Source organism: Sapajus apella, unplaced genomic scaffold, assembly GCF_009761245.1.
Source record: "Sapajus apella isolate SASKATOON/1434 unplaced genomic scaffold, GSC_monkey_1.0 scaffold8, whole genome shotgun sequence".
In the NCBI taxonomy this organism is placed as follows: Eukaryota; Metazoa; Chordata; class Mammalia; order Primates; family Cebidae; genus Sapajus; species Sapajus apella.
Genome location: NW_022436948.1, coordinates 46,346,343 through 46,363,495, shown reverse-complemented (window position 1 = coordinate 46,363,495; position 17,153 = coordinate 46,346,343). Strand labels below are relative to the sequence as shown.

The following is a 17,153-nucleotide window of genomic DNA, read 5'->3' as shown; positions in this document are numbered from 1 at the left end:
AATAACCTCCTGATGACTAATTCAGTTTCTCTTGTTCTTCCAGAGAGGGGGAAAAAATGCCAAGGACAGAATTCTCGAGCATGCCAGTCACTAGAATCCGTTTATTACAAAAAACTAAATTGACCTTCTGGTTTACATATCAATCTCCCTACATCTGATCAACTTAAAGCTTTGGGACCTCTGTTGAGGTGTCCTCATGGTCCATCTACAGGTCTCTGTAGGATTACCAAACTCCCTCACACTCCTCCCATTTCAATAGCAAACCTGCTGTCATAACACATCTTCGCAAAAGATGTTCCAAATATTTTCAATATATTATGAACAGGCATTAAGATAACTAACATGCTACCCTTACATAAACTGAATATACTCTTTAAACCATTCTTGAAGTGAAAAGTCTCTAGATTTCAAGTCCTTCCCAACAGGCACCTTCGCTTATGCTGGAGTCCATAGGACCAAAACAAGACACGCCACTGCACAGGACGACTTACGTGAAAACGTTTCTTTCTGTTTCTTTTCACTCCCCAATGTTTCATTTTACACTTCGTGAATCTAAAGGAATTATGCCTCTTCACAGAAAAATAGTAACACTCATTAATTCTGACCCTATTTCTAAAATGCCCTCCCTAGAAATTTTGTTAGGTTAGTTCACTGAATTAAGAGTTGTCCAAAACCCTTTCAAGATGGTACTTTCAAATTTAGGCCTCTATCTTTTGCTTTTAGAGTTAACACCAAGTAAGTATCGGTCTACTGATTTGGCCACCAAAAACGGTTTTAAAAAATTACTTTCCAGTAAACATGGACCATCTTCCAACGTCTTTTCCAGCATTATCAAAGCCTGCACAGACTTGCCAAACCACATGTTCTTTTTTTTTTTTTAACCAGTTTTCCTTCAACCCACAGGAAGTATTAGTAGCCACTTATTCTTTGCAAGTTGGTATCTCAGAGCCATTGAGAGAGACCAAGAACACTATTTATATTCTTGTTCTTGGCCAAGACTCTATAATTAGTCTGATACCAAGAATACTCTATCCAGGAATGCCTTGTGAAATAGGACTCCGCTGCTTAGGCTGAGATCAAAGATCCTGAGTACGGCCATTTCCCTGGAGTCAGCTCTGACGGGAAGGTCTGAGTCACTACTACTGTCATGTAGAGCTTCCAGTCAGCTCTGTGTAAAACTCGAGCTCTGACCAAACATGTCCCCAAGTAACTGTCATAACTACATATCTTAAAAGTATCCCAGATCCTCCGTAGTTCCTCTGCACAGATCCTATTGACCAGGGGCCCAGAATTGATGTCCTGGAGTTGTGATCGTTTTTCTCACATTTTAAATTCTAAATAAATGTGGTGAAAAGGAAAACCTACTTACTCTATAAATATGGGCCTCAAGGTGACGCAGACCATTCTGCTCACACCAGACAGAAAAGCCCTGGTTCCACAAAACAAGGTTTGAAATTACTGTCTGTGGTGGCCCATGTCTTAAAGTAACATAGTTAACCTTAGGAGCAGACAAACTGTCACGTGACTTACCTAGAATAATAAAGTGGTTATTTTTATACTGAAGCAGGTATAACAATAGCAACCATGGTGTTCACAGCTAACATTTAAATGAGAACTCACCATATGCTGTGCACTTTAGAAGCACAATCTCATTTAATATCCCAGTGGCCTTGTAAGTACTGTTATTTTTATTTTCATTTTTACAGATGAGGAAACCAAGTAACTGTGCCAGTGTCACTCAAATTGATTAAAGTATCAAACTGGAAGTTAAGTCGAAGTCTATATTGTTTTAGTTCTTGAGTTTTACATCCCTGCTTTTTTTTAAAAAAGTAGAATATCATTATTACGTTTTGGTTGGATTTCATGAGTGAACCTCAGTTTTACAATTGACAGATGAATTATTCATATTTTTGAGATTTTTTTGTTTTTTTTGAGATGGAGTTTCGCTCTTGTTGCCCAGGTTGGAGTGCAATGGCACGATCTCGGCTCACTGCAAACCTCCGCCTCCTGGGTTCAAGCAATTCTCCTGCCTCAGACTCCAACTTCATATTATCATCTGTGGTAATTAAACTGGACAAGAAAAGGAGTCTCATAAGTTGCATTTTGCAAAGTACTTACATAGTCAATGGGCTTGAGAGATTTGACTTTAGATGCTGGGCAGCCGCAGGAAGTAAGGTCAGCATAGAGGCCTTCTTCTAACACACAGTGATTAACAAACATGTCTTCTTGGTAATAGAGGAGCCAGCTAAAAGCCAACCAGTGAGATATTCAGTCAAATGGCATTCACTTGGCAGTTTAGGCTCATTATCATGCTGTGGGAACTGGGGTAGGGGTAGGGCATAGCAGGTAGTGCAGAGCAGCACCACACCACCTTTAAAAACAAAACACACACCAGCTACCACTGTCATTCCCTGACTGCTTATGATGTGCCAGGCATGAGGCGAGGCACTTTACATTTACTATTTCACAGTGTCCTTAATAATCTAAGAGTTCGGAACATCCTCATTTTATAGGCAACAAAAGTAAGGATTAGGAAGGAAAGGTGATTTTCCCATGGTTCCTCAAACTACCCAATGATAGAGAGGAAGTCTGAAATAAGACGACGTCTGCTTTAAGCCAAAGACATTCTTTTTCTTTAGTGCTTTCAATACAGCACTCTGGGATTAGATTATGGTGATTATTAAGGACCTGAACAGATTGTAAGTTCTTTTTGGGAAAAATTAAAAATTTTTGTATTTAGTTTAGATGAGAATAGAAGACAGGTATTTTAAAATCACACAAGAATATATAAAACCTGTCACCTACAAATCTGACAACTAATGGAAAATTTTAAAAAGAAATAAACCCCTTAGAATCTTCAATAGTGAGCTATCTTCAGTACAGCATTCATCAGAAGATTGCTAACACATACCCTTTTGAAAAGAATAAGCCTAAGGGAAAAATTAAATGGCTGTTACTAATTTAGTTTTGGTGTGGTTAAGTTCTAGCCCTGTATTTTAAGATCACCAGGACGGTACTCTTGTTAGACCAGTTCAACTCTGGATAACCACAGAAATGCTGTGTGACATTATCATTTACTGTCATGTCTTCTACTGTAATAGGCATTTTATAGTCAACATTTATCAAAGGTTTCTAATGTGCCAGGCATAAAGCTAGTGCATTATTTTATTTAGTCCTTATATGACTCCTTTGAGGTGAGTACTATTATTACCCATCCTTTACAGATGAGGAAGCTGAGGTTCAGAGAGGTGACCCATTTTGCCTAAAATTACATCGCTAGAAAATGGTGGAACTGGGTTCAGATCCAGGTCTCTCACACATTCCAGGTGTTTACACAATTCCCATAGTTCTTGTCTTCTTTTATTATCCTGCTGTTGTATATTTCCTACATGAAGAGATATGTGTGACTAGTTTGTCCTAGAACTCAGTGTCAAGAAAAATACATTTTCCTCCAGAAAATCTTCAGTGCTTCTCATTAACAGACGATGATCCTAAATCTTGTAAGATATTTTCTTTTATTTTAGTGTAGAGGAAACTCAGAACCAAATAATAGTAACAAAATTATTTCAGGTCGTTGGTATGTATATTTCTTATTAGAGTTGCAGATTTCTATTTAACTCACAGTGCCCTACTTTATGTGTTTTAATGTTGTAAAACTGTCATTTCCTTTTCAGAGTTAAGTACATAAACAAAGACAAATACAAGGAGGCTCAAGGCAGAAGAGCTATAGGAAATAGGAGAAGGAAAGGACTGCTTGATTTAGAGTTAATCAAGAAGATTAACAGAAAGAATGGAGTGGAGTGAACCTTAAAGGATATATCTGAATTGTTTTTAAGCAGGTGTCACAAACTTCCATAACTGCAGGAGACCACGGAGGTAATGCAGATGAGCAGTGTCACAGGTGGAAAAAACGTGGGAATGGCGGTGACTGTGGTAGGTTGGAAAGCACATACGCAATCTACTCAAGTACTGACAAAGGCAAAAGCTTTCCCCAAGTCTTAAAATCATCTGATTTTTAAAGAAAAGGTGGAAAACAGCTTCTTCTGAAAAATATCCTAAACATAAGTATTATTAATACAAATTTTTTTAACTTGGCGTACAGGCTAAACAAACACCTGCTGGCTAGATCTACCAGAGACCCCCAGCCTTCGGTATGAAGCAGCCGTCAGCAAACTGCCGTGCGTGGGCCAAGTCTGCCCCACTGCTTGTTTTCCAACAGCCCATAAGCTAAGACTGGTTTTCACATTTTCAAAGGGTTTAAAAATTTAAAAGAAGACCATTTCATGGCATGGAAACGTTACATATAATTAAAATGTCAATGTTCGTAAATAATGGTTCATTGGAACACAGCTGTGCCTATTGGTTTGTGCACGGCTGCTGTTGTGCTGTATCTACCAGCAGTGTTGAGAGTTGCTGGGACAGAGCCTGTGGAACTCGCAAAGTAAAAAATATTCACCATGTGATTCCTTATAGTTGAAGTTTGCTGACCCCTGGGACAGGTAAGGCTTTGGAAAGTGAATATGAGAAGAGCGGAGAATAGGATGGGAAATGGAGAGGGAAAAAGGGGCTAGCTGATGCTAAGGTCTGGAAAAGAAAGAGTTTGAGCTTGATTGGACTGGTACTAGAAAATGGCTGGGAATTAAAGCATTAGTAAGAATATCAAACTGGATTTTGGGACAAATAATTGGACTATGATTTGTTTGGGGTAAAAACTAGAAATAAGATGACCCGGAAATACATGGTAATTAACATACTGAAGTTTTTCCAAGTGAAAAATAGAAGGCCCAGGTCTCTCATGATTCATGGGAGAAGGGAGGAAAACTGACAAACCCAAGATATTTTAAAGGAAGAAAAGAAAGACTTTGATAGGTTATTAGGAAGATGTTTGATACACAGAGATGCTACAAACTATACGGTTAAAAATAGTTAAAATGGTAAATTTTGTTATGAATATTTTAGCACAATAAAAAATTTGTAGAATATATTTTAGCTGTGGGACTCACATGCAGTTTCATATACATATGAAAAATATATAGTATATTGTTGCAATTGGAAGAATATTAGATTCAGAGATAAGAAGAAAAAAACCCAAAGCAATCACAGGTCTGAAATTTGGTATATAATCTTGGAAAACTCTAACTCTGAACCTGGTTTCCACATCTGTGATATGGGGATAATGCATACTTTGTTAAAAGGTTAAAAAAATTAGGATTAATATGTCTTACTTGAATAAAAACACCAGGTATTTTTATAGCATTCTACTATGCCAGACAGTAAATATACAAAATAAACATTCAAAATATTTAGGAAATAATGTAAGATCACAGTGAGAGACAAAATCAAAATGCTCCCTAAGTTGGTTAATCGGCATTCTGTTTTTCGGTATTCTATCATAGCTCAAAATACAAATTAAGCAAAATTTATATAGACCAGTTAGCAGGTAACCAATGTCTGTTGAAGAGAAATTTTAACGTTTCACTGTGCATGCAAAAAGTAAATTTATATAAATTTTAAAAATTAGTTATTAAATAACAGCAGAAATCACTTAATAAGCATACTTACCAACCTCGAAGAACTTTAAAAGAACATGGCATGAGTGAAGTCAGATCAGCAGTTTCTTGTGTAAAATCTGAACATTCACCTTGGAACCCTGGTTTACTGAATGCTTTGAGCTACAAGAGCAACAACACAACAGCTAAATTTAAAAAATGGTCTTAGATGATCACAAGCAAATAACCTTTAATTTCATGAATTTATAAAATGCAGCAAGATAGTAAACTCCTTTTTAGTCTCTTATCAACGAATTCACGTTAAGGATGATGATATGCTCCTTAAACCAGCTTTCCCACGTGTTTCCAGGAATGGAATATCACTGTTTATCATTTTTCTTGCCTCTCTTCCACCAAATTGTGGGTACAGAGGCCTAGAAAACAATTCTACCTATAAGAGTACATCGGAGTCCTTCTTCCACTAAAATGTGGTCCTTTATTCTCTCAAACAACCATTATGCCCTATGTTGAGACTAGATGTATAAAATAAGAAGCAATTTAGTGCTAAACATGAAAGAGGCTTAGGTTAGTGTGAGGCTACATGGTATGCTGCTTCTCTCCCTAGCTCTTCCTGATCCACAGTTAATATGAGGAGAAGACAGCACGAGCGCATGCCCATAAGCAAGCAAGAAAAGTGCCCACGAGGGCACAGGAGCAGGTGGCGGAGGAGATAATAATGACGGGGTCAGTGGAAGATTTATGGTGAAGAAAGCAAGATATCCGTGTCATGTATTTCAGCTTATAGCCTTCGGTTTTCTGATAAGAATACCTTAAACGTACAGCTTACAGTTACATACTATTACATTTCTACTTTAGTCCTTTTTGTCGAAAAAAATCCATGAAATCTCAACTATAATTCCCTTTAGACCAGGTATATAATAATTTGCAATTCCAGTAGGCTTGAATGTACAATAGGAATGAAAAAAATTAAAAGCCCTGCAAAAATTTCATAATACACTGGAGACCTGGAACAACATGGCCCACAGGTCCACCCTGCGCCGACAGGCCGGCACTAGGGCACAGAACGCATCCTAACAAACCATCTGCAGCATCGCCCTGCCTTCTGCTCATGCTGTCATCAAGGATACAGCTTTTCTGAGCAGCCAATGTTCACCTCCCTCGTCTTCCAAAAGGCCTTTTCTTAGAAGTACTGTTTCTTGGCTATCTCATTCTGCTCTGACCTTACTTGATCTGTTATCAGAGATCAGTCAAAATCAGTGTGGTGAGAAAAGTAATTCCCCCTGACCATCTGTGGCTTGCATAACACCACTTCCTATTAGGAAATCACACTGTATTTGGAGCATTAAAACACCAAGGGACTTCTTGCCTTAAGGAGACGTGATCCAGCAAGTTTCTGCTGTAGTCCTTCTGGAAGATGCAGAGGATAGCAAGGGAAGGAAGTCTGAACCAAGACATACTTATGTCTCATGTTTTATCTATTATCATTAAAGATGTATAAAATGTGAAGCTAAAAAGCAAACCATTTTTAACATCCAAAAACAGAGAAATTTCTCCTGCATGGAAACACTATCTTACTAAAAGTCAGAAAAGCCATATGAGAAGAGACACATGTTGTCTTGTTCACTACTTGCATTCCCAGTTTAATTAATTGTACTGTATTCTGCTGAGCTGAAGATTCATACTTCAACATTTTCACAATGAAACCATGAAACGTCAAATCCTAGAATACTGATAATGCCAGTTAAGCCTATTTCAGATGGTATACATAGCAGCTGCCTCCATTTTTTGTCTCAGTCTTCATACCCAGAAAAGTTATTTCAAATTCATATATACATGCAGAAATAATGTTATCAAGTATCTCTTGATAGGTTAAAATAGTCTTTGTCCAAACTTTAAAACCTGGCTTAAATGCTTATCTGAGTTTACTAAACGAGATATAGTGTCTGATTCACCCAGAATTAAACCAACTCTACAAAAACATGCATTTTGATCACCTTATCAATCCTCAAAATAGAACAATTCTCATAATAATGTCCTGAGGAGCATCCATACAGAAACCAACTCTGAGCTTACTGATTATAATAATTAACTTGTAGTTTCTACACGTGGTGCAATTAAGTGACAGACCCTTGGAGAAGTTAAGTCCTAGGAAAAACTAGCTGGATAAACGACCATGTTAGCTTCCTTTACAGATCCATGGATAACAAGTATACAAAATAACTCAATACTGAGGCAAACAGACAAACGAGAGATGAGTTTTTTTGCAAACTATACCCATCCCCCGTACCATGTAGGTATGGCTCAATCCCTACCAGCTCCCCAACTGGAAATGTACGGAAGCAAATAAAAAAAGTGTCCCTGCGGTTTGCTCTTCTTAGAACTACCATTTGAGAGAAATTATCTCCACTCTATTAAGAAGATTTTATGGAAATGCTTTTTGCTATGTAATTTTCATTTATAGTATATGCTAATAATATGTGGTAATAGATCTATAATATGACAAACTATTATAAAGTGCAATGAACTGACAAAACACAGAAGCTGTGCTGACTTATTCTACAATATCAGCATTATTTTTAATGTAATTTTACTTACTCCAATACTAAAATAATTTCTATGAGAAATTTTCATCCCTGTCTAAGTAAGACTTTCTCTAGCCCTTTGGGCTTCCCTCATACAAATATGTTGATTATTAAGGAAAAGTCTTGTTTCCATTCTTCTATTACATCACATCTTTCTCATACGGTAGTGTTATATATTTCTCATATCGGTTATATATTCTACAATGATTTCATTTCCATTATTAATCATAAAGCCTTTCTTTACTGAAATAATTCTTCCTAAGTAGTTGTGACTTGGCTCCTATAAAAATGATCTAGTTAAAGTGCCACAAAGAAGTAAACTGCTCGTGAATCTTACTGTATTTGCCTAAAGCTGTCATTTTCCTATCCCCCACACATGAAAACAGTAGCAACAATTATTACAGATCCTGTGATCACCTTAAAATTCAGTGAGGCTAAAATATCCAATATAAAAAAATAGGCAGTTGCTTTTCTTGTTGAGAATCATGTATAAAATGGAACAGGGGCTCAATATTTAAGTAAATCCAAATTTTTAATTAAATCTGGAAATGGACTTTAAAAAGATTCTGGAAACAAAAGGTACTTGGCTGAGTCAAAGGGGAGAACTGGTTAGATTTCTAGAGAATGATGCCTAACTACAACTTCCTCTGAAAACTAAATTCACTGTTATAAGATTTAATCTAGTACTAGATTTCAGATAGTCAGGACTTGCAATAAGAGAGATGATGACAATATGAAGATAATACATATTCTCTTTGGTTTCTGTTTTGTTTGGGGGGAAAACAAAAAAATAAAATGTCACTTGCTAATGGTGAAGAACTCTATAGCGATCCTGTATATCCTGAGTTGTTAATTAGACATAGTGACCAACCTTCAGCCTTTGGAGAAAAACAATCTTCTCATTAAAAGGTGGTGTTCTCTGCATGTTCTCACCCATAAGAGGGAGCTGAACATTGAGAACACATGGGCACACAGAGGGGAACAACAAACACCAGGGCCTGCTGGGGAGTGGGGGATGAGGGGAGGGAACTTAGAGGACGGGTCAATAGGTGCAGCAAACCACCATGGCACACATATACCTATGTAACAAACCTGCACGTTCTGCACATGTATCCTTCTTATTTTTTTTAGAAGGAATAAAGACAAAAAATTAAAACAGAACTTTCCTAATCTCAAAACAAAAAATAAAATTAAAAGGAGGTGTTCCACCAGTATCTCAGATAAGCCATATCTCATCATAACATATTTCCAGAGCAGTCAGCAACAGTATTTTTATCACCATACATTCACAATGTATATTAATCCCTATACACATACACTTTCTGGCTTTTCCCCTCTTAGGTTGCTTAAGATTCCCCTTAAAATCACCAGCATAAAAAAATTCCCTCTCTGACTTGAGCTCTGAAATGAAACTTCCTCCTTACTCCTCAGAGAGGGAAAAATCAGTACCCCGTTTGAATACAGCATCTGTATTGCCAATCTGACTGTTTTAACTACTGCCTGTTGAAGAGAAAATACTTTCTAGTTATTGAAAGGAACCAGTGTGTCAGCCAAGATTCATTTGTTTAAATAAGTATAAACAAGAAAAATGTCTGAAAATTTGGTCCACTGAAAATAAGACTTTGAGAGTAGGTAAACAAAGAAAGCTTTGTTCAATGTGTTACCAAATATCCAGCTATCATATACCTGTCGGAAATGCTTATTTCTCAACGCAATAACTGAGCCATACCCAGAAAAATGAAGTGGAGCTGATTTCACTGGGCGTCTTCTGCTGCTTCCTCTCTTCAAGTTAGGCTGGAAACACTATAAAGAAAATCCTCCCAGCAATCTGCCCCAAACAAGGAAGTCCATAAAAAAAGAACAAGGAGGTAGGAGCAGAAGAAACAGAGATTTTAAAAAATGGGACTTTTTATCTGTACTTAGCAATCAAAAATGTGCAGCTTGAAATAACTTTTCTTTCATATATCTACTCATGTTATTTTCATTCATGTGAAAAAATACTTTAAAAATCCACAGTTGGGAGTTTTCAAAACTTCAAAATAAAGATCTGGCAGGAAGTGTCTCTAAAGACAACAACTCAATTATATTCACAAAGGAAATGTTCCGCGTAGGCCTGGCTCATCAGAAAATAATAAAACCTGAAAGCACTGTGAGTGTAAACATGGTTAAAGTACGCTGGTCTGAAATAAATACTGACATGAAGATAGGAAATATATACATTCAGAGAAAAACACTGAGCATTATGTAAAGGCAGCAAATGCTAAATATTTAAGAGTAATTACTATATTTGGCTTTCTGACAATAATTTTTCTGAATTTGTAATTTAAAATAAAACAAAGGAAACAATGCCTCTCACCCCCTCTTCCTTCCATAGTTGTACTGCTCATATCATGGTTATGTCTTTCTTTGATTTAAAACCCTGAAAATGTGGTTTTGTCAAGTGCAGTCCACACTAGAAATGTCTCTTTTGCTACTTCTAGTTGTGTGCATGGAACTTACTTAAATTATGAATCTCAGATTTATTGTCTATAATTGGGAGTAACACTGACCTCATGGACTTAGAATTGTTAAATAGGCACAATTTCTAGCCCTCAATAGAAAATGAACAAATGTTAGGCTCCAAAGTATTGCCCAGTCCCCTTCAAACCATTAATACAGAAGAAATGAATATAGGGCTTCAAGTTCACTAGCTCAGAAACATTTGAGGTCGGTATTAGAAATACATGTACATAATAAGCATGCTAAGACAGTGACTTCTCCATGGTAAGTTTGCTCTTCCAGAGATAAATATAATATTCTATGAAGAATGCGACGCTGAAGAAAGAATGGGCAATGGGAAACAAAGAGTGGCAGAAGTTCAAAAAGTGGTCGGAGCTACAGCTCTGTCAGGAGAAAACAAAAGAAAGTATGACAAACCCAGACTATGCACACACTGACAGAGATGTGAATTCGTCCGCTCATAGGTACCAAGTACAATATACTCTGCTCTGCCAGAGAGACAAAAAAGTTATCTGCAGAAAAGAGAAAGGTTTGATAGAAAGGGTATAAAAGCTTTTAGTAAACAATTTAACAATTATAAGAATATTTTTAAACGTACCAAATGTGGAGGTTCATTTATCCCAAGTGGTTCCTGAAAAACATTAAAGCATTTTCAAAATTGTAATCACATAATCTTAGTTGTCTTTTTGAAAGTTCTGAAAATATCCTTTGAAAAAAAATTGCTTTTCTTTTTCGTTTTTTTTTTTTTTTCTTTTCTTTTTTGAGACAAGGTATTCGTATGTTGTCCAGGCTGGAGTGCAGTAACACACCTTCAGCTCACTGTACCCTTGATCTCCAGGGCTCAAGCGATTCTCCCAGCTCAGCCTCCCAAGTAGCTGGGACTACAGTCATGTGCCAAAACACCCAGTTAATTTTTACTTATTTTTTGTAGAGACGAGGTCTCACTGTGTCGTTCAGGCTTGTCTCGACCTCCTAGGCTTTAGCGATCCTTGACCTTGGCCACCCAAAATGCTGGGATTGCACCCCTGAGCCACCGCAGCCACCACACCCAGCTTGAAAAAATATTTTGATGGTTTGATCTGTTTATGAGACTCTTTGAACTGGCTATTGCTCTCAAATAACCTACTGAATTCTCTTATAATGATTTTAGTATTTATAGCTAATTCATTTTGAGTAATATTGAAGCTGGAAGACAAATATGGCCTAGTACCCATTACAAAGAAGGAGTGTGAATTTCTGAACATTGTCTCGTGGGCACTCATTGTTCTGCAGCATTTGCTATTATCCAAACTGACCACACTCTTCTACAGAAGCTTCATGAATCTGCACATAAGGACATTATTCCTTGTTTGTGAAATGCCCTTTCTGCCTGGAAAAATTGCTTTTATCCCTTAAGCTATCACTCAAGTCACCAAAACATCCTCTTCTGTGGCAAGGTCTTCTATTCCCCAGGTACTGAGTGTTCCCTTTCCTGCTCCCCTGCACTGCCTTCACACTTCATTTTCTCACTAATCATACTATGATTTATTGTCCATACATCTTTCTCCCCTAGGAGACAGAAAACCAACCGGACGGTCTTAATCTTTATCGCCGGTGATTAGCATAGTGTCCTACACATCAGGGACACTAAATAAATGCTGTTGAGTGAATGAACGGATCGAATCACAGGGGCTTCTCATTCATGTGTTACTATCTGCTAGCTCTCTACGGACTCTATCGAAATTCATAGTAATATTGCATTTTCTTTCCATAAACACACATGACGTGATTCAACAGCCCCCCTTTTAAAAAGCGGTTTCCACATATTCAGTTGCAGGCTGTTACGTAACGCAGCATGGGCTATGTTCATACTTCACTCACCAGTTGGATTGGTCGTATGGACATGATTATGTTATTTGATCCTCCCCAGTCAAAAAAACATTTGTATTTCCCTTTTTCTAAAATGTATTGTTCTCCACAGAAGAACTTTTGCTGGTAGGCAACCCATCTAGTAGGGAAAAAAGAAAAAAAAAAAAAGAAGAAGAAGTGATATACAATCAAGCAAACAACAATTTTAAATACCAAAGAATTTCTCAAGGTTCTTAGTTTAGGGGGCAACTTACACTCCACTTTTAACATGAATGGATCTTGTTTTACTGCCAAAGCCAATTTCTTCCAAATCAGAAATTTCCTGATTTGTAATGTCAATAAACTTCCCACTTTCTAGGTCAGATTCAAACAGTGTGACAGAAGATTCTATAAAATTCTAAAAGGAGAAACAGAAAAGTTTAGGAAAACATACATATTCTGTTTTATGGACTGCTATTATCTTAGCAAAATATCACATACTCATGGGGTAATTTTCACACAAATAACTCCAAGAAGAATTTTAAATGGCCCTGCAATCATTTTATAGCTATTACTCCCATGTAGTTTAAAGGAAAAAAATCAGTCTGAATTTACTTTCGTTGGGAAGATACTACACTTTTATACAAAGTAGTCGTGAGTAAATTTCTGGGGCTTACAGGCTATCATATACAACACTAATTGCAAAGGAAACTAGTCTCATTTGTGCCTAAGGAATAAAAACTACATGAAACAAAAGTAAATAAATAGTGTACTGTGGCAATGTGTGACAGGATTTTATGAGCTTAAATATAATAGGAAAAATATAATTTGCTTAACAAAAAATGTTCATTAAAAAATTAAATGATAGGAAATTTAAAAAAACATATAATGAGTCAACACATTTAAAACAAAGATATCTTAGAAAATCTCTATGACTCAAATAGATAAATTGGCAAAAGACAAAGACAATTCATGAAAAAGAAAATAATAAATATGCAAATGTCTAATTTCATGAGTAAATTAAAGAAATTCAAACTAAACAATTAGATACAACTTTCATTTCTTAAAGAAAGCTCTAAAAGTCCAGTTTTGTCAAACTATATTGCTGGTGGAAACAAGAATTAAACATCTATTTTATAAAATGACTTAAAAAGCAGACTAAAAAGAAACTGTTCATGCTCTCTGACCCTGAAATTCCTTTTTGAATTAAGAAAAGTCTCCTAAGGGAATTAAATGATGAGCAATTTATATGCAAAAATGCACTATTTACAATAGTGAAGTTTGTACACTATGTAAATGTCCAAAAGATGGTTTAATAAACCTTTCACTTCATCTGTCACTTGGTGGAATATTATTAAATATAATTAAGAGTTTTTAATAAACTAACAGAACAAAGCCCAGGGTAAGTCCTATAAGGTTATTAGATTACTAAGTAACTGCCAAAGTCACCTAGATTTAAGTGTAGCTCTTCTGCTTGAGAATAAGGAACATTGATGGAACAACCTTAAAAACTGTATTCCATTTTACATTTTAAAGCACTTGGATAAGTTAGTAGTTAGTAAAATCTCAGGTACAGTACTTCCGACTATTTTTTTTTATATTGTACTTTAAGTTCTGGGGTACATGTGCAGAACGTGCAGGTTACATAGGCATACATGTGCCACGGTGGTTTGCCGGATTCATCACCCCATCATCTACGTTAGGTATTTCTCCTAATGCTATCCCTCTCCTATTCCCCCACCCTCTACTATGCCTCCCCTACCCACCCACTCCCTGACAGGCTCCAGTGTGCGATGTTTCCCCTCCCTGTGTCCATGTGTTCTCATTGTTCAACACCCACTTATGAGTGAGAACATGTGGTGTTTGGTTGTCTGTTCTTGTGTCAGTTTGCTGAGAATGATGGTTTCCAGCTTTGCAGGGACATGGATAAAGCTAGTACTACCTACTATTAAGAGAACACTACTGAGCAATTGTTTCAGACCCAAAGATAAGTCATAAGGATCAGTAATTTGATTACTTTTAAATTCCATAAAATCCCAAAGCTGAGTCCCTGCATTACAATCTCCAGAGGGCAATGTGATATGAGACATTGGTGGAGATCTCATGTATCCATTAATTTAGGAGAACAAATGGTCTCTGCTGCATACCAACCTAACATCAAAGGTCTGAAAAGAGGCCTAAAGTCTGAAAATCACAACAAAAGCAAATATAAAGTTAATCTAGTATAGAACTGAGGAAAAGCAAGCACACCAAGAAAGTGTTATTGAGGACATCAAGGAATAAAAATTACTTAATCCCTGGCCCCTAAATACTGTTATATTACTTTTGGTCCTCTCCTAAAAAAAATGCAACTACGATGTATTTGGATGACTCATTTGGAATTAGGAACACACTTCTGATTGTCCTCTCCAACGCACTCCATGATACACGTCACATTATCCCTGAGGAACATGTCTGGTATTTGAACTTAGTAGATCCAGGGTGTTCCATACACTGGAGCCAGGACATTTGAAAACTGTATTATGCAGCTCTTCTTTATGTCCTCTAGTGTGGTTTATATTACTTCAATGGATATCTTAAATGCAGTGTTTCACTCTTCCCCAGGCTGGAGACACCTGAGCCTCTGCACGGGGTAACAATGTCTGACATCAACTGTATGTATTATCTCATAGAGGGCTGTCATAACTACAAGAACATTAAGAACTCCTTTCCAATTAAAATGCTATGTCTGGGGAATATTCAATTTTTAAGTATAATTTGATAAGCAAGTTTTTGAAGGATTTTCACAATATGTACATATTTTATGTTGTCTAAATACATGTAGATTTTTTTAGTATATTTCATCTGAAAGTATTTTAGTGAACTTAAACGTAAATGAGAAAGTGTCTGAAAGTCATGTATTTATTATATATGTATTTTGGTCTGTAATGTGACCCTATATTTATAGCTACAAATAAAGTGCTAATAAGTCTTTGACTGAATGAAATTCAATTTTTTATTGTTAAGATAATTTTTAAGTCTAAGCATTTTGGAACAATAATAAATGGATAATATGACATGGGATCTAGAGTAAGACAGACTTGCCCTCAAATCACAGTCTACACTTGCGCACAGTGCCTAACCTCTTACATCATCAGTTTCTGTATCTCTAAGATAGGAATCATAAGAGTCTCCAATTCATAGTCTTTGTGAAGGTTAGTACAAATATGCATATAAAGCCATTAGTAAGTACTTGAAAAATGTTAAGATTATTATGAGGATTATAATAACATCTTTAGCTATGAGGTAACAACTCATAGTTTAATTTTTTTTAAATCTAATTTAAGGAGAGTAGAAGAGAAGATATTCCTTGAAGGGTATTTTTACTTATATATTAAAAAAAGAACCTGTCATTTTTGTACAGTCCCAAAACTTTTGTTTGCAGTATTAATTAACATGTTCATTTCTGCTGTTTTCTATTATGTATTATAGCCTCTATCTATATCAAATATCTCCTAATTATTTAGCTATGTGGTTGCATAACTTGTATTTATAACTTTTCACATTTTCTACTACTGAGGGATTTCAACCAGTGACCTGGGGTTTTGGTCTTTTGTTATACTTGTTTTAGTTAAAGTCATCTTTAGAAGACACCATCAAATTCAGTGCTGAACATTTCTAGCATTAGCAATACTCCCACCCAACTTTTTCTTAAATAAGTTGGGAGAAAATTTTAAATTATTCAATACTGGGTGGGCGGTGCTTTGAATCATGACCCATGATTTCCTCAGTGTATGTGGTCACAACGATCTAAAGTGTAAAGAAGGCTCTGTCTTGCTTACCTTTTAGATATCAAGTAAGACATGGCTAAGTAAAGAAAATCCATGGTCCCTGTGTGTTAGAACGGTGGACTAAATACTTCACAAATTATTTGTCTATAGCTCAAGAAATCCCAGTGCCCAATATTCAGTAGACTGTTCTATTTTTTTTTCAGGTAGAATTGATTTCCAACTCATTGGTACAGTCACCAGAAAGATCTTTCTAAGCCATTAATGTAATCATGCTTACTAGGACTAAAATCCATCAACAGTTCATGGTCAACTCAAGAAAAAAAAAATCTAAACTCCTCAATATGGCCCTTCATTATCTGGCTTTAGACCGTCTTTCCAAAGTTCTCCCTAACATCCCAACTTAACCACATTTCCCTAAACATACCAGAATTTTGCTTACATGAGGGTTTCTCAACCTCAGCACTGTTAATATTTGGGACCCTGTAATTGTTTGTTGTTGGGGTTGTCCTTCACATTGCAGGAGTTTGGCAGCAACCGCTGCCTCCACCCTCTAGATGTCAGTAGCACCCCTGCTCCAGAGAGGACAATCCAAAATGTCTCCAGATACTGCCAAAGGCCCCCTGAGGGGTAAAATCACCCCTAGCTGAGAATCAACAGCTTATAACCTTGACTTTACACATTAACGTGTTAATCTCTTGCTACACAGGCACCTACCTTTTTCCTTCACCCTGTTCTAGAACTTCTTCACATGGTTAACTCTTTTGAACTTGAAATTTCAGCCAGGCGACATCTTTTCCAACTGACCTTCTGCTGCGGACTCTGAGTACTTCGTACTTAATACAATCATAGCCAAACAATACCAAACATTTATATAAGTGCTATCTTCCTTACCAGACTGCCTGCTCTGTGAATGTGGGGGCTGAGTCTGGCCACTCCTAGCATCTAACAAAGAAGGTACTCAGAAA

The 17,153-nt window shown here is 36.6% G+C and overlaps 1 protein-coding gene across 3 annotated transcripts in view; it reads right to left on the bottom strand.

Moving 5' to 3' along the window:
* CRYBG3 (crystallin beta-gamma domain containing 3) overlaps positions 1 to 17,153 on the bottom strand; it is a 132,613-nt gene that overhangs the window by 35,757 nt on the left and 79,703 nt on the right. For all 3 annotated transcript variants that reach the window (XM_032277218.1, XM_032277219.1, XM_032277220.1), the window contains 5 exons: positions 12,694 to 12,836; positions 12,452 to 12,578; positions 11,190 to 11,222; positions 5,563 to 5,672; positions 2,119 to 2,245 (listed from right to left, as the gene is read on the bottom strand). In XM_032277218.1, the coding sequence (XP_032133109.1) occupies positions 2,119 to 2,245; positions 5,563 to 5,672; positions 11,190 to 11,222; positions 12,452 to 12,578; positions 12,694 to 12,836 (540 nt within the window). The remainder of the gene's footprint in view (positions 1 to 2,118; positions 2,246 to 5,562; positions 5,673 to 11,189; positions 11,223 to 12,451; positions 12,579 to 12,693; positions 12,837 to 17,153) is intronic.